This window comes from Neodiprion pinetum, chromosome 4 (genome assembly GCF_021155775.2).
Source record: "Neodiprion pinetum isolate iyNeoPine1 chromosome 4, iyNeoPine1.2, whole genome shotgun sequence".
Taxonomy (NCBI): domain Eukaryota; kingdom Metazoa; phylum Arthropoda; class Insecta; order Hymenoptera; family Diprionidae; genus Neodiprion; species Neodiprion pinetum.
Genome location: NC_060235.2, coordinates 16808217 through 16826198, shown reverse-complemented (window position 1 = coordinate 16826198; position 17982 = coordinate 16808217). Strand labels below are relative to the sequence as shown.

General features: G+C 38.3%; 2 protein-coding genes across 8 annotated transcripts; one reads left to right on the top strand and one right to left on the bottom strand.

Moving 5' to 3' along the window:
* Positions 1-188: 188 nt before the first annotated feature.
* LOC124217863 (putative ATPase N2B) lies at positions 189-4652 on the top strand. Of its 7 annotated transcripts, none has more exons than XM_069135696.1 (8): positions 189-206; positions 923-1347; positions 2055-2240; positions 2317-2558; positions 2628-2796; positions 2909-3049; positions 3165-3284; positions 3411-4652. In XM_069135696.1, the coding sequence occupies exons 2-8, from the start codon at positions 937-939 to the stop codon at positions 3531-3533; spliced, it is 1392 nt and encodes a 463-aa protein (XP_068991797.1). In that variant the 5' UTR covers positions 189-206; positions 923-936; the 3' UTR covers positions 3534-4652. The 7 variants fall into 7 exon arrangements, with proteins under 7 accessions (XP_068991797.1, XP_068991793.1, XP_068991798.1 ...); XM_069135692.1 differs by lacking the exon at positions 189-206 and adding an exon at positions 250-295; XM_069135691.1 differs by lacking the exon at positions 189-206 and adding an exon at positions 326-658.
* Positions 4407-12003, bottom strand: LOC124217860 (uncharacterized). Its single transcript, XM_046623982.2, has 5 exons — positions 11597-12003; positions 10098-10321; positions 8949-9231; positions 8621-8807; positions 4407-8528 (listed from the first exon to the last, which is right to left on the bottom strand). Exons 1-5 carry the CDS (start codon positions 11821-11823, stop codon positions 5388-5390), a joined length of 4062 nt encoding a protein of 1353 aa, XP_046479938.1. The 5' UTR covers positions 11824-12003; the 3' UTR covers positions 4407-5387.
* Positions 12004-17982: the final 5979 nt, after the last annotated feature.

The window sequence follows — 17982 nt, the reverse complement described above, 5'->3', positions numbered from 1 at the left end:
AGTTACTGTGAAAAATTGTTTCTTCTTTTCCTTTCATATCGACGAAGCAGTATTTGATGAGAGACTTTTCATTCCGTACAAACGATTTCATATTACGCGGTTTTTACGGTAGCTTCGTAGCGCCATGTGGTAGTGGTACGAAAGAAGAGTTCGAAAATCGTTGGTCATTACGAATCGATACTCGACAACGCTCGACATTCCTCTCAGTTCGTTTTTTTTTTTATCCATTTTATTACACCGCACGACCGCATGTAACGTGTGTGTGTGTGTATGTGTGTGTGGAAATTTGTAGAAGGTACATGTGATAAAGGCGATATGAGTGTTCCGAGTGTGTGCGTGCGTGTGGCTAGATTTCGTCACGGAACTTCAGTGTCAAATCAGTAGCGAGTCAAGTCGCAGCGCGGTCTTGGGATGAACGTTTAAATGTCTGTGCTAACGACCGCGAATTCGCAGAATAGGTCCCACCAAGTTTTCAGTGCAGTCACGCGTATCATGATTCGGTAACGATCGGCGATAATTCCGCTCTTACAGCGATTTCATTGATTACATAAAAGTTTGAAATATTTCCCTTTTGACGCGCGCCCTCCCTCGATATCGTAAGTATGTATGTATGTACTTCAGCACACGGTAGAACATGCGGTAATACATATGCACACAAGTAGGTATAACACTGCGGGAAAATTTTTCGCAGGGCGTGTATCTATTTATATACACACTCGTGACAAATCTTCAATAATAACTTTACGTAATTAAAGCTCTCCAGACTGTTTCTTCGATCTATTGTCTATAAAGTTTAAATATGTGAGTCGAAATAGCCACCCTTGAAAACGTTCTAGATGATGAATGATTGATGATTAAAAACCACTGAAACGATTGATTGACTTATAAATGTTTAGATATAATGATTCTCTGGTATTTTCAGATAACAACTTAGCCATGGCATGTATCACGATGATAAGACCGTCAAATTTGAAACACTTCTACCATTTACTGTCAAAAAATTCTCACCCCTTGCTGCTTAGCTTGAAATGTTGCAATTATTCTGAAAGCTCGATAATGCCTGTCACTGATGGACCAGTCAAGCTTTTATCCGACAAGATAGCGCGGGGTGATTTAATCCGCGACGATCACCAATTAAGAATAGCGGAAAGCCTAGAAAGGGTTTACCAAAAATTGAGAAATTACACCCCGCCGTCGAAGCCCAATTTTTGGAACAGGTTGATCGGGAGAGGTAGGGGAAAAGCAAGGGGGAAGAAAGATGATAAAACGCCAAAAGGATTGTACCTCTATGGAGCTGTGGGTGGAGGTAAAACAATGTTGATGGACCTATTCTATAACTGCTGTCAGGTATCTGCTCACATCTTAAGTAGATTACATGCGAAGAGCCAGAAATATAGTATACATTCTTTTCATGTTTGGTATCACACGTTTTTTACCACATTTTCATTGTCACGCTGTTCAATCAGGTTTTTAAAATTTTTTCGTTCTACTTTCTGCAAAATTAAAATTATACCAATTCTGTCTCTATTTTTACTTCGGATAATGCGCAATTGTTCAATGAGAATAGAATATAATAGAATTCAGGTAAACACTCACTTTTAGTTTCACAATTCCTTGACTGTCCTGTCTTGCTTCCTTCTTCGGAATGTCGAAATAGAATCAAGAGTTTACCACGTTCTCAGGATTCTGTACAACTTTTTAAACTGTATTTTTCTAATTACAGAAGGAAGCTCTGTAATCCAATGAAATGTGAAGTTTAAATTACCCACCGGCTCGTTTTACATAAGAACAATATTAGCCAAATGACACAGCAGTAGAATTTAGTGGAAGGAACATGAAAATGACTGAATTCATGTATTTAATGAAATGTAGCTGCTGTCAAGAACTATTCAAAATCATAAATGACTCCGATATTTCATAAATTTTATAGTCCACACGCACCAAATGTATACAATTTGGTCTTTCATTTGAAATAAGAAAACTCACTTGTCTCAAGAGTTCACAAATCACAATATCATTTTTGCATTCACACATCATGCATTGTTTGCTTACAGGTTGAAAAGAAAAAACGGGTTCACTTCCACTCGTTCATGCTTGACGTACATAGCAAGATTCATGATGTTAAGAAAAATGTCGTTAGAGATCACAGTAGCACCAAGCTTCAGCCTTTCGACCCGATTCCACCAGTTGCCGAGGCGATTAGCGATAAGACTTGGTTGTTGTGCTTCGATGAGTTTCAGGTAATCAGAATTTCCCTGAAATAGCTTCCAATTTTGAGAAATAAATAAATGAATTTAATTTTAATCTTGCTTTCAGGTTACAGACATCGCCGATGCTATGATCCTGAAACGACTGTTCACCGAACTCTTTGACAATGGAGTGATAGTTATTGCGACGAGTAATAGGGCACCGGATAATTTGTATAAAAACGGTTTGCAGAGGGCAAACTTCTTCCCATTCATCCAAATCCTAAAAGATCACTGTATAATCGAAACACTCGATTCAGGCATTGATTACAGGCAAAAAATTGGCCCTGGCAAAGACAAGAACTATTTTATGTAAGTCTAGTATGAAACCTTCACCTTATTCCCTGTATTAAATTCATTCTTTTTCCTTTTTATTTCCAGCAAGGGGAAAGACGTGGACGACGGTGTTGACAAGCTGTTTAAATATTTGTGCTCCATGGAAAATGACGTCGTTAGGCCTAGAACCATCAGCATCAAGGGTCGTAATGTTACGTTTTCTAAAACATGCGGGCAGGTTCTTGACTCTACGTTTGACGAGATATGTGATCGGGTAATAACTCGAATAGTTTTAAATTAGAATATGATCTTCTTTTCCTTGTAACATTCAAAACTCACTGATAACTGTATTCAGATTGGAAGGTAACATTTTTTTTTTCACAAAGCCTCTCGGAGCCAGCGATTATCTCCAATTATGCCAGTTCTTTCATACTGTGATTATTCGAGATGTACCACCACTGAATTTCAAGCTCAAATCTCAGTCTAGACGATTTATCACGCTGATTGATACACTCTACGATAACAAGGTGAGAATCACGAACCTTGGTTGCTAATTTCAATATTATTTTCACCTACACCTTATATACACACACATATATACAACTGGAATGATATCATCTGTCTTTTTGGCATCATTCGCAGATTAGAGTAGTTATATCTGCTGATCTTCCGCACATGCAATTATTTACTCCTGAAGGAGAGAGCGAGTACACTGATGAAAAGCGAATGCTGATGGATGATCTAAAAATAAGTGTAGGCTCGGTATGTTATTTGAAAAAATAATAGTAGAGTTCACTTCTTTTTTATACCGTATTTCTCATGGTGCTGACAATGCGAATAACATGTTTATTATCACGTATCATACATGTAAACATTTTTTTTTTACAGGAGGATCACAAATCGAGCATATTTACCGGGGAGGAAGAATTGTTTGCTTTTGATAGAACCATATCACGACTTTCGGAGATGCAAACCAGGGATTATTGGGAACAATGGGAAAAGCAAAGATAATAGTGGGAAATTAGATACTAGTTTTTACATGCAGCAAAACTCAACTGTCGAATATAGTGATTAATTTTAAACGCGTCCTTGTACGTACCGTACAAAGCAAGACCCTCTCTTTTACTTTTAGAGTTTACAATCGTGATTAGCAGCTCGACGAAACAAGAAAAGCATGTAAATGTAAATACGTTAAAAGCCGTTCGACGTGAAAAAACTTACTCAGCTGTTGTTTTCCGATGGTGTTGAGAGATGACTAGGTATTTAATTTTTGGTTAATAACTTATTTGTTATAGTAGGTGTTTCAACTTATTAAATTTACATACAATTTTGGTATGTAACGATGTTGAGTAAATATCACTGGCGTTGTTTTCGTAGATTTGTTGATAATAATATAGTCGGCAATGTCGTTTAGAGAACAAGATGAGATGCAAAATTGAAATAAAATTAAAGATTATTCGAAATAAATCCGTTTATTACGTTTTAGTCAAATTATATATATACTTTCAAAACATAATAATTCAATCTATGCGCTAAAATAGGTACACAAAGTCGAGTAAATTTGTAACAAAGCAGACTTTAAAAGTACTTGAAACAGTCGTCAAACATTGCACAGCTAAGTCATACACAGTTTTAAAATAAAGCCTAACGTTACCACACTGACATTTATCAAATAATTCAAAGGTATATTCATTCTTCTCGTCAATAAATCCTCAACGCCTTTCCACATATTTGCATGCGTCTGGTAAAAGAATAGATTTATGGTAACCATTTTTTGTGCAATGAATAAATGGTTTGATACTGGCGACAGGCAGATAATGTGTTGAAGTTTTTTTTTCTTCATGTTTTTCTTTTGCAAAATGTAATCATTTTTTGTGTTAAAAATTTATATTAAGGATGCTAAAATTGTTCACCACTCTTTGAAAGAAGAAGTAATAACGATATTTAGTCAAACTGATTAGCATCGTATATAAATAATTAAGAAAATTGATGATCGCCATTTCTACTGATGTAATAATTGTTTAATGACGATATAAATACTTTGAAGGCAAGGTGTCATGAGAAGGATAAGTCTATGATTTAATACATGTTACGTTATTCGTAAAATTCAAATTAAACAAAGTTAAAGAATTTGAATAAGTTTAGTTTTTTACATCATGTACATAACTGTCGATGTTCAGTTGCTTCCATTAATCTTACAGCATACTATCCTGTGACCATTGATATGAGAATAGAAGTACAATGAAATGAATAGTAAGCCTTGTGAAAATGAAAATCAACGGAACGAAACTCTCATTTTGTTGCGAAATTTTTAATAACGCCAACTGAAATCGGATATTTATGGGTTGAAGAACATAAAATTGTGCGAATAATTCTGCTTTGCATGAATCCCTGACGCTGCCAAGAAACTGGTATTGCTATTACTGTTAATACGAACTAAGAAACTAAAACACTTTATCAATTGTCTTTAGCTTGCGCTGTGTAAAAAACAAATTCTGATCTCCAGGTTACATATTTATGGATTTCAGGCTAGATGATGAAAATCTTGTTTTCATAATAGGTTTCGTTACGAGACAAATAATTATTCTGTGCATGAAAATAAATACTGATATTCTACACGTTGCAAAATTATGTACATATACATATGTATTGTACATGTACTACGTATACACTATACATATGACATACTGATTTTTTCTCTTTTAAATTCATATATTGTTGTCCATAGAATTCAGGATCTGAATTCAATTGACTATTTGTTGATATGGCAGATGAAGTCATTTACTTATAGGAAAAAAAAAAGCAACATATACGCATGTTTAAAAAACACGAATAGCACATTCCCAGAGTTGTGTAATTAACAGGTCACTCATTTCCTGTTAATTTTTTAATTATGGAGACGGGCAGTGTTATGCCTTGTTCGCCAGACGTCATTTTATCCTTGCAACAATTTTGAGTAAACACTCTTTGCAACTGCTGTAGCGTTTTAAGGCATACAATGACACAGCAAGATCTGCATCCCCCTATTCTGCTGTCGCATGAGCAATCGCTTTCTAAACAAGTTCCAAAATCATCGACCATCGTTTTATCTAAAGATTCGTTTCGATGTTCCATAGATATGGGGAATATCGTTTCGCTATTATTATAAGGCTTTGATATTCCATGACAGCGATTCAGATTTTCTTTACCAGAATCATTGGCGTCATTTTCAAATTTATCTGTGATGTGACTACTATCGTCGGTGTCTTTACCACTTTTATAATGATCGTGGCGTTGCGTTTGCTTTTCATACTCTTCAACAGAAGAACTGCTGCTCTTTATACTCTCTGCATTGAAGAACACATCGGTTTTGCCACCATTAGGAATCGTAGAACTCAATTCCCTGTTGTCTGAAATGTGTTGAATTACTTTAGCAGCTGGAGAAGAATTTAATTCTGAATTTACGATGCTATTCGTATTACTGCTATCCTCCTTACAACAGCAGCTAGTTTTCAGCTCATTTTTGTCATTCTCATTACTATTCTTTACGCAGCACCCACTGTTCTTGTTCTTACTGTTACATCTGCAACCACATTTCTTAGCCGAATCACCAATGTTCTTTTGCATGTCATTTATCAGTGCAGTGGATATTGATTGGCGATTATTGTAATCGTCGTTAGATCTGCAGCATGGATTTTCTTTGGTATTTTTTCGCGATTCGATGTGACATTTGCTGCCAGAAGGTGCCTTCTCGTTACTCTCTTTGGCGCCAGAATCTGACAAACTATTATCTTCTTTGTCATTGTCGCTTTTTTTACTAATTATATTTGGTATGATGCTATCAGAGCCTTGGGGGAAACTTTTGTTTGTTATTATATTTTCGATTTCAATTATGGCCTCGCAGAATTTTTTCCCGTTCTCAAGCACCAAACATTCGCACGATTTCTTGTCTATGAAATTCTCCATTCCCGTGATGTCCATGAATTCAGATTCCATACTCTGTTGAATACACCCGCACGTACAGTCTTGACCTTCCTCACTCTCAACTTTTGTTCTAAACGTACTATTGTATCTATTAAAATCAGTCAGAATTTGAGCCTCTTGGCTCACCGCGTCGCTCGAGTGAGCAAACTCTTTGGTATAATCGATACTCTGCCCAGATTCGAAGTCTGACAAAATGTTCAGACTTTCAGTCTCCAACTGAGATTCTACGCTCGATAAATGCATCGTTTCCTTGACTGCGCCGTTATTTGTCTTCGTATTCTGTTCTACGTTGCGCGGCGCTGCAGGGAAGCAATTTTGGCAATTTTTCAAATAGTCGCACTTGCAATCGATGCATTTACAAATATCCGCATTGGCCGTAATTTCCTGGAGAATATTCCTGTTGATTGTATTCCTCCGACTAGTCGTTTTGGATGAATTCTTTTCATTATGCGCGCCACCACTGACCACCGCAATATTTCCTGAGGCATTTACGGCAGCTGCCAGGTTAACATTGTGCTGAAGTTCGGAGCCTAGCTCTAAAGGATAAGGTTCAGGACCGACCAGATCCACTAACGAATGAACGGCAATGGGGAAGGCATTGAACTCAGACCATGATTCGGCTCTCAAAGAAGGCGCTGATGCTAGAGCCATGACATCGATCCAAGGCGACGGCATTTCTTCTTCTGAGGCCATCGCCAGTTCGACAGCTTCCGAATGCCAGTTGTTCTTCGTTCGATCCACCACATGATTTCCAGATTTGCCATTCTTGAACATAGCGTTCGAATAAAGTTCCAAACTCTCGGAATTGCTTTGAATCTTTGATTCTCCGACAACGTTGTTGTCACTGGATAACACATTTTGAGAATCGTTACTCTCTATACCAATACAATCAACTGACTGGAATATTGCATCTGAACATATTTTTGCAAGTGAATGATTTATGAACCCATTCGCCATAATGTCTTCAACTTCTGGTACAATTTTTTTATCGATCTGTGTACTCGAGTATGCCTCACCGGAATCCAAGCAATTTTTAATGCTCACGATGGAATTAGGATCGACGCTTTTGTAACTAGACAGAGCAGTGCTGCAATTTTCGGTATACGGAACAACTACATCTTTTACAAATGCTTGAGAGTCGTTGGTGGCAATATTATTCACACTTACGTTATCACAGTAAGAAGTCGGCGTGTCACCGGCAAATAATTTGTGTTCATCCTGGGTATCAATTATGTTCAAGGCACTGTCAGCAATAGAATTACCGCTGTAAAATGTTGTGTTTTTGCAATTGATAGACAAGCTGTTGTTCCCTTGATTTGAAAATTCATTTTGAACGATGATGTGGCTGTCGCTTTTGTAGCGTTTTGGATTGTTTGAAAAGTTTTTAGGTTCGGATATTTGCGCGATCGTGTTTTGCAAGCCATTTTGCATAATTTCTTGTTGCAAATTTATCGCATCCATGTGCTCCTGTTTCTGGATTACTCCGTTACGCTCGTCGTCGATAGGAATCGAAAGTAAAATGTCGTTCTGATCACTCACAGCATTCGGTGTTGAGTCATTTTGGCCGATTGAGGTAGATATGTGATTGAAGATTTTCAGTTTATCGTATTCTCCATTGTTCAACGTGTCGATAGTGCTCTGAGTCAAAACATCTATCGTGATGTTTCTCGGCGTCGGTAGCTCATTATTATTAGTTTCACTGGATTCGAACTTCAGCGGTGATCCGGCGGATATTTCAACTCGTTCCTCACTGTGATTCGACGTGCCATATTCAACCTCGCCATCGAAATTGTTTTTCTCATTATTGTTTAGGACATGACTCAAAGAATTTCCCGCCAATTGATCGATATTAACAGAATTCTGCGTCGATACGTAAACTACGTTTTCGGTATCTCGACTGTTTTCTGGATTCAAAGGTATAATCGTGTAAAAAGGTACATTGTTGCTTTCACCGACTTCCTTGATCTCGATTTTGGCTTTAGGTTGATTTTCCAGACCACCGTTGTCTTCTTTTGTACTAGTCTGCGAGTCTTCCTTCAGCTTCTGCAATTAACGATACCATTTTTAATTCGATAGAATCAATTGATGCTCGCTAAATGTGAAAACCAATTATTTCTTCGATTGCATGCACCCACCGCTGATTGACTTTTTACGATTCTCTTGTGCGTTTTAATGTGACTCTTCAGACTGTGTGGTGTTGTGAAAGATCTCTTACAGTAAATGTAAGAACACGTGTAAGGCCGTTCACCAGTGTGTGTTCTCTTGTGAGTTTTGAGGTGATGCGAAGCAGTGAAGGCCTTGCCGCACCCACTCTCTCGACACCTGGAACAATAGCGTTGGCATCTGAATACTCGATTGTAATTGAATAAAAACAAAACATTAACGGACGAGTATAAGCGTGAAGAGTAAATAAATATATTCCCCAAGTATAGTGTTATAAAACGTGAGGAAAAAGAAACGTACTTGTAGGGCCTTTCTTGAGTGTGAGTTCGTATATGTTTCTTGAGATCGCTCAATGTTGTGAAGAATTTAACACATCCGGTCTCTTCGCAATTAAATGTATTCCCGCTATGAAGTCTTTGGTGAGCTCTTAGTCTATATAATGTGTTGAAAGCTTTTTCGCAGCCGTCATGATTGCACTCGAATGGTTTTATCTTCGTATGAACTCTTATGTGAATCTTCAGGCTGTACGAAGTCAAGAATGCCTTGCCACAATCGGGATCTGTGCATTTGAATTGATACTCGCCTAGAAAGATTTACAATCCCAATCAATGATGGATTCAATTTAGAAACTGCATACTTCTGGTGGTATTGTATTCTTTATTAAAAAGCTTGTCTTCATATTGATACAAGATGCAGTTAGGATATTTTATAGACGTGCAAACTTACCGAGAATGAAGATCCTTGGAAAGCGTAATCATTCAAATTTTCTGGATTAGTGAATAATGCACGATACATTTTTAATGTTAAAAAACAGCACTTGGATGCACCCGCAAGAAATACCATAGTTTGCAAAATTGCGCCACTGAAAAGCAAAACAATGATCGGTAACTCAATTTCTACATGAAATGATAGAAAGCAGAAAGTTTATTTTACATTGAAATAGCACAGCGAAAAGTTTACACGAAATTGACAAATCAGGGTCAAAGCCATTTATTTTTGAATAAGTACACACACGTGCACACACCAGCAAAAAAAAAAAAGAATATACCAACGTTAACCTTCCAGTATTTGAATTTATTACTTGAGGCATGTAAAAAAAATGCTTTGAGGTAGTTCTAATGGGCAAAGTACCAAGTCTCTGAATGAATTCTAATAACAGAACCGAGTGTTGCTCTCGATCAGAGTTACAAAAATGATATTCTATAAATAAGGTTTGGGGGGGGGGAGGGGCTTTTTAGAAAGCTTTTATTTTATTTCAAAGCGGCTTATGAAATCATGGTAACGATATGCTGCAGCAGCATGCGAACAGGCATTTTTTCACAGCCAATTAGCCCAAACGTATTAGCAAACATATAAATGAAGCTCTCCGTAACTTGAACAATTCCAAATTTATGGCACCAATATTATAGTTATTATTTTCTCTGTGTCTTCTTTTCAGAGCTAACATACCCTTGTGAGTCTTCATATGCGTGCGAAGATTGCCAACCGTGCTGTAGGTTCTCGTACAACCTTCGTATTCGCACGTGTAACGGCTGATGTGTTTTTGGTTAGTGTCAGGATCTGTGCTTTCGATCGTGATAGTTGCATGCGATGGATCGTCGGGCATGGAGTTATTTTGCCCAGGATGAATTCGCATGTAGATTTCATCGGACCTGATCGTGTGGTAGATGTACCTGAGATAAAGAAAAAGTAAAATAATCATAATAATAATGAAACGTTGTTGTTGGACAGCAAGCGAAACATCGGCAGATGGTAGAGTGAATTATTATTGAAAAGTTATGCCGTTTCCGCCACTTGATCCCTGCGCAAGGTTTGGGCAACTGGCATGGTTAGATATAATCTGATGGCAAGCCACACGGGTAACGCTATCTAATAACTAAAAATATATTCTCAAAGATAGGTAATACTGTATGAGTAATGCTTTCGACTCATATCTATATTATTATTTGAGGACACTAAGCGACTGTATTTATAGGACTTCAATAAAACACCTGTGTTTCGCAAAAATCATTATACAGCAATGGAAATGTATCCAATTGGCACTGAATTTTTCACCGTGATCCTGACCATGAATATGCAATTTGGAGTTACTGCTAATAGTATGGCAATTTAAAAAACAAATATGTAAAAGAAAGGCAAGTTTTTTGTGGCTTCCAATTTTCTTATTTTAACCATTATTACCACAGACAATCGTTACTACCAGCTGGCGGTGGATGATGCAAGGTGGAAATATGTCTAAGCTATAATGAATACATGTGTTGTTAAAACAGTGATTTGTTTACAGAATAATTATGATGTCGATATTTAAGTCAGCTTGAATATACATTAGGATGTTTACATTACAATCGTTTTAACGAGACTGCTCTACTTTACAGCACTGATGGTTGAATCAAATGAACGTTACTGTGAAAAAACAGCAGTTTGGAGCAGGGGAAGTAATTTACAAATCCCAAAAACCAATCATTACCCACAGGGGATTGGTGTGAAAATTTGGATTTTTATACAAAAACTATGCGCAAAGCTGACTGATAGTTTTGGGTCCGAATCAACGGTCGATTAAGTACTCTGTTGCAAATTAGGTAAACCGATCTCTGAATAGGCTAGATAAATAACAATACCATGTAATCTTTGTCTAATATTAAATATGATATGTGTTCAGCGGTTTGATGCGAGGTCAGTGCCTTGACTTTAGGGTAATAATAAAGTTGAGAATTTTAGGTCGAGTTTGTTTGTACAGTACTGAAAACTGACCTGATTTTTCGTTGAAAAAATGGTAATGCCCTAATATGGTAATGTGGTAAAAAAAATACGGGAGAATTCAAGTAACGCAAAAGCTGTAAGCGGGTTTTTGCATTGTTTGGGCAATTATTTGCAACGAGTCATCGACGAAATTGATGAGTTAGATGTGAAAAGGAAATGGGAAATATGTTAGCGATTCTTATTCTTACCCAGTATTATCATCCCGCAGCTTTTCCATGTAGGACGAGCTTTCGTCCGATAATTTTCCATAGTTCAAAACTGGTGATTGATCGTACACTTTGCCAAAACTTGACAGATCCAAACTGTCGTCCAAACAATCTTGCAGGTCATGTGTCACTAATATATTGTCAAAATTTCCGTCGCTCTTCTCGACAATTGTATTCGAGTTAAATTTCTCACTCCCCCATGTCGCCATGTTTTTTTTTTGCGACTACTAAGCATAGACTTATGGAGATACACTGCGCGTTCTGTGCACCAAACTGAAGCCGTAATTGAATAGAGAAAGCAACAGCTGGACTGGACCTCTCTGTTGTTCCATCGAAGGAGTTGGCGAGCGGTCGCCAGGCTGGGAAAGCAATAAAGCAAGCGTGTTTCTCCCACGAAGTCACCGATTAGAGTGAGAGGTCCGGCTCCAGCTGCTGCTCTCTCTTTCTAATTACGGATTCAGCTCGGTGCACAGCCGCGCAGTCTATCTCTATAAGTATACCGTGCTATAAGTCCATACTACTTCGTGTTAGCTTAGGCACAAACAAGTCATGAAATAATTATACCAGAAATAGGTGACCGCCATTTTGCATCATTTTCTCTATTCTTCATGACTACTTTATGCTTGAAAAAAGATACGTTACCGGTAACATTGCTTGAGATGAGTCTGAGATCGCACAAGCTCACGTTTATCGTGCCCCTGACTAACGGTAAGTAGCACTCTCTAACACAAAATAGGTTTAGTTTTGCGATACATGTCAGGTGAATGTGTGTCGAAAAGCGATCTATATTTACTCTACTTACTGACAGTAGATAATATCACTGATGCACGACACAATGCTTGCGAATATGTTACCGACCACGTAAATCCGTGTTACCGATATGCTCCCGGCATCGGAAATTAGTTCCGAAAACCTGGACAGAGCACTCGGCGCCAGTTCTAGTTTTGGCGCGTACGCGTTGCTTTAACAGCGCTATAACTTCAAGGTACTGTTGACTGAAAAATATACAGTCAACGTCGAGCATCTTTATATCCTCCGATTTTCTAAATGACCAATAATTCCAGCTTAAGCTTGTCCGCGCAGCTCTTATAGCATGTAGACTTTTGATGTTGCAAGAAATTTAAATACGTTTGCTCCTCTCCAGCGACAAATCTCACGCACCACCTCGCCGTACGCAGCCCGGCACGCGATTTTTGTGCTAGCGATTTTTCGAATTTCTGTTTGAATGGAGGTATCAAGTAATCTACACAATATCAAATTCGACAATTTTCTTGATTGATGTGATCACTATATAATCGTGGCCTTCATTATTTGGTATAACAACGAATCGCTGCCTCCACGAGCGGCGGGGAATCCCCCTTCGATGGAAATAATTTTTACGCATAACTACGAATTCGATTTTACGATTAATTGGAAAAAGTTGGACACTTTCGTAGTTGCTAAATATTGAAAAAAAATATATATGACACCCTTTTGACTTGACATTTAGATATACGTTCTTTCGGCTTTAAATTTTTTTTCTGAATATTAAGCTTAAAAATAAGCCTACGGAATGATTAGCAATGAAGATGAAAATTATACGCTCTTTCGGCATTAGCACCGCGATATTGTACTTTTTCGTCGTTTTTAATAGATATGTCTAGAGTGGGTTGTATTTGCGCAGTAGTTTTTCTTATATCAAATGCTGCAATGGATATAATTTGACGTAAAATATCATAGAACTCCTAGTTCACTCAAATAACAAATATTAGTTTTTTCATACGACTTTCTTTAAACTATCAGATACAGTTCATCGACCATGTCCCAAATACACTCTGTTAATTAATTTTTCTGTTTTGCTATCTTCGTTTCTTTAATCTCTACCCTTACTGACCGAGCTAACTCATCCGTTTTTTTCCTATATTAAATGAACAAATGAACGGAAATGGTTCAAATTTGAACGGTGCATCGCTCTTCCGTAGCAGAATTTAGAAAAGATACTCATATCCGCAAAATCGTCAAAAAAATATGTGGTTTTTTGACACGTATTACTATTTCCATATATCCTGCATTTCAGAGGCCAAAAAGTGCATAATTGAGATTTTTTACACAATTTCGAAAAGAATGAGGATTAAAATGAGCCATTGTGAAACTGTTCTCATGTAATTGTTAAAGGGCACTTTAGAAATTGTGAAGTCGAGTGTGTATGTTTGTATGTTTGCTCTTGTGTACAATGAGCGTGTCACCTTATGTGTATGATTTGGATGACCTGAGAGACCGAACGAAGGACTAACAAGCAGTACGAGCGTGAACGTCTAACGATCAAGTCGACCGATAATTACCATAATAATATCGATGTTGAGCATATTGTATTTCTGTCGATTTTGTATGATAATTTATTTGCTTAGTTAGAATTCTTTCGTACGTATCAACCGAATAAAGTCGGGCGATAATATTCCTTCATAGTTGAAATATTAATATTGTTTCTGAGTTTATTGTTATCATAATTTCTTTCTTTTTGTTTTGCTAAATAAACTTCTTTCGTTTTCAACAACCAGAAGTGGGTTAAGCATATCAAAATCAAGGAAAAGCGCGAGTAATCAGGAAAACGTGGTATAACGAAATCAGTGCATGGCCAGTGGACGCCGAGTGAAGAGACAAAATTGTAAGCACGTGCGAGAAAATTCGAATTGATATTGAGAGGAATGATCACGTGCCGACTGTACCGAAAGGGCAATTCGAACAATATGGAGAAGCCCTCGGATCTCTGCGAATGGTTGAACTAGAAAACCTTTGAAAGGCCATAGGGAGATAAGCACGGTAAAAGTGCCTTTTGTGAATATGTTAATGATATTCAATGGATACGTAGGTACTATCAAAATATTAGGACCTGAAAATTTCAGTCTTTAATCTAAATCAGTTTTTGAGAAAAATCAAAATAAGTAAAATACGGAAAATAATATATATTTTAGGCTTAAGTGGACTGATTTGTTTGAAAATTTAATATGTTATGAAGGCGATTGAGAGCTTTCATAGACACAATGGACCGATTTTTAGCCTAATAAATTCATGATCAAAAAAATATTTTCTCTTAACTTCTCTTCAGGTCCAAGCAGAGGAACCAGAAGAGTTTTTTCGATGAGCGAAGTACCGGGTGCGCAACTCCTGTGCCCACCGGGAACCCAAACAACAACGACCGGTTGAGTGGCGAACGAGCGCGGAGTGAGTGAGATGGAGCTAAATGATTCGGTCAGCTCTTGCAAACAATCGACCAATTGACCACGTGACCACGCGAGCCGTTTGTAAGGAGCGGTCTGGGCGGTGGTAGAAGAAGAAAGACGGCGAGTCGTGAGGCTAAATCAAATCTTTGAACGACTGAATATCAACAATGAAGAACCTCCTTCTCCCGTAGTAGACTAACCTTCCCGGTACCAAACTACCACATAATGATCGACCTTAGCGTCAATATTGGTGATTTCAATGCTGATGCCGACAGTTTACACATGCGCAATTGGATGGAAACAATCGAGAGTATGAGACGATTCTATAATTGGCTCAACAACTTCGCGCTCGAAGCCGCGCGTAAACATTTCCAAATATTGTACTCAACCGCGCAGAGATTTGTTGTGTTTGAAATGCAAGGGTGAAGGCCATACGCCGAGGTAACTACCGTGCAAACGAGTACGGCGGAAAGAACGGTTGACGTGATAGTTAGTAACAACCGACAGGCGATCAGTAAATATTCAAATAAATTAAAGTAAAAAATAGTGAATTAAAAGGTTGAATCGATCCCGGAAGTTCCAAGTGTACTGTGAAAGCTTCGGTAGCTTTACTCGAACAATTCGAAGTGATTTGGGTAATTTCACAATTAAATGAACTCGCACGAGATTATTTTAAAGTAAAATTTTCCGGAATATTGCACGCAAACGTGACCGTAGACGAGATGACAGTGTGAACGTAGTTTTGCAGATCGTATCAGACGACACGCAAGCAGTCGATGTGATAGTCTGTCGAACTTTTACGGAAGCACCCGTCCCAGAATTCCATAAAGTGGGCAATGATTTAATCTTCAAGTTAAGTGAAGACACTCGGACCCATGAGATGACCGTGGGAATAAACAGTGAAATTGTTCGAGCAACAACGGACCAGAGTGAGCTACCCCCACTGTCCGTAAACTTTATCGAAATGGCCACTAACGAACACTGGCATGCTTTACCTCTGCTTAATTTGAATTCCTCCATGCAACGATTCCTGGGAAAGAAAGTCTGCTTACTGGATGAATTAGGGAAAATATCGTCGACAGAACCGCCGGTATCCTACGAGAGCATCGACCGAGTGGATATCAACGTGGGACCGGAACAATCGAAGATGTAATAGAGGACTTGCCAAACGTATTACATAAGTTCCGTGTTGCGTAGCCATGAATTTCAATGAGCTAGGGTGCGCCCGAGATGTAGTCATGGATATACAAGAGATTCTTGGATCTACACCTGTAAGTAATAAACCCTATCGGCAGAGTAATAACGATCGCGAAGCTATGAAAAAAATTATGGAATAATGGAAGAAGGCCGGAATTGTAACTGATACCGAGTTATGCGAGCCCGGCGTATCGTTATAAATTACCGTGATTTGAATAAGCAGACGAAACGGATTCATGTTCCGCTACCCGACTTAGACGAGAATTTGGTCCAAATAAGAGATGGGCAGTTGGTTATTACATTAGATTTAGCTTACGGCTACTTACAAGTACTCCTGTCAAACGAAGCTCGATCAAAGACATTTATCACACCCGACGACATGGGAGAATTACGTATAGTATGACGTTCGGTTTTATGAACAGTCCTTTCTATTTTTCGAAGGCCATGTACAAGGCTGCACTAAGACCCTTATGCGATCAAGCTGCTCTGTTTGACCCGGATGACATTTTCATATTTGTTAAGGACTGGAGCAATTTGAAATATCGACTGACTGTCGTTCTCGAAGCGCTATGAGAGGTATAGGTTTAACGATTAAAATGTCAATTTCGCAAGAGAAAGTAAACTACTTAGGTTTTGAAGTTTCTAAAAACGGGATAGAGCCAGGTAGTTTTAAAGTTCGAGCGATAACGAATATTCTTACTTTGACAAACCTATATGAAGTACGACGCTTTTTTTGGTTTAACGCGTTTCTTCCAACGTTGCGTACCAAAATTTGCTCAAATTGCGGAGCTTTTGCATGCCCTTCTGAGAAAAGATCAACCCTGTACGTAGAGATAGCAAGAAAACGAAGCATTTCATAAGTTAAGAAGCGCGGTAATAAACAAGCCGAGAGTTCAGCCATTTAACACCAAAAATTTCATGGAACTACTCACCGAAGCTAGTTCCAAGGGCTTAGGAGCAAAGCTTCTACAAAAAGGGAAGGATAATAAATTACACCTTGTTTATGTGATAGGTCAACGAACAGGTGAGACTAAAAAAAAAAATTACCACTCGAGTAAATTAGAGTTAGTAGCGACAGTTTAGGCAAAACGGCCGTTTACGAAATTTGTTATTAATGAAATACCATTTATTGTTGCCATCGATTATCAACCACTGATCTATCTTCTCGCCTACAAACCGAAAAACCCGCAAGTCACCAGATGGTCGGATCAATAAGGTGAATACGATTTTGATGTAATATATCGACCAGGTACTAAGCATGTAAGTGCCTTAGGAGTACGTAGTATACGTAGGAGTATCGAGCGAGCAGACTTACCCTTTGTCTTCCTATAATTAATGAACAAATGAACGAAGAGGGTTCAAATTTCGACGGTGCATCGCTCTTTCGTAGCGTAATTTACAGAAGTTACACACATCCCGAAAATCGTCAAAAAAATTTGTAGTCTTTTTAATCGTGTTATTATTCCCATGTGTCCCCCATTTTACAGGCCAAAAAGTGCATAATTGAGATACTTTGCACAATTCTGGGAAGAATGAAGATTAAAATGTGCCGTCGTGAGACTGTTTTCATGCAATATTGCGGTTGGTAGACAAGAAGTAGGAATTATAATAATTTCGTAAATAAAAGACACTCTCACGGTCAGATGGGTGTACGTTATTCCTAGTTTTGTTTCCTCCTAGTCCATGGTCGGACTACTCTCGCCTTCCTCTTTCTCGCGCGATAATAGCTCACTTTTCGATTCTCCCTCTGTGCATGCGCGGTGCTCGCTTACCCCCCAACTTTCCTCCCACTACACATGCATGACGCACAGATTTCCCGCGCTCACCATGTCATATGATTGCTGGAAGTGTGTTCATATTAGCTGCTATAGCACATATAGGCAACCGAAAACGTCCTTATTCGACCAAAGATAAGAAGTAATAGAAAATAGCTCCGCTCGATCGGCGACAGATAGTCCGCGTGATAAGTGT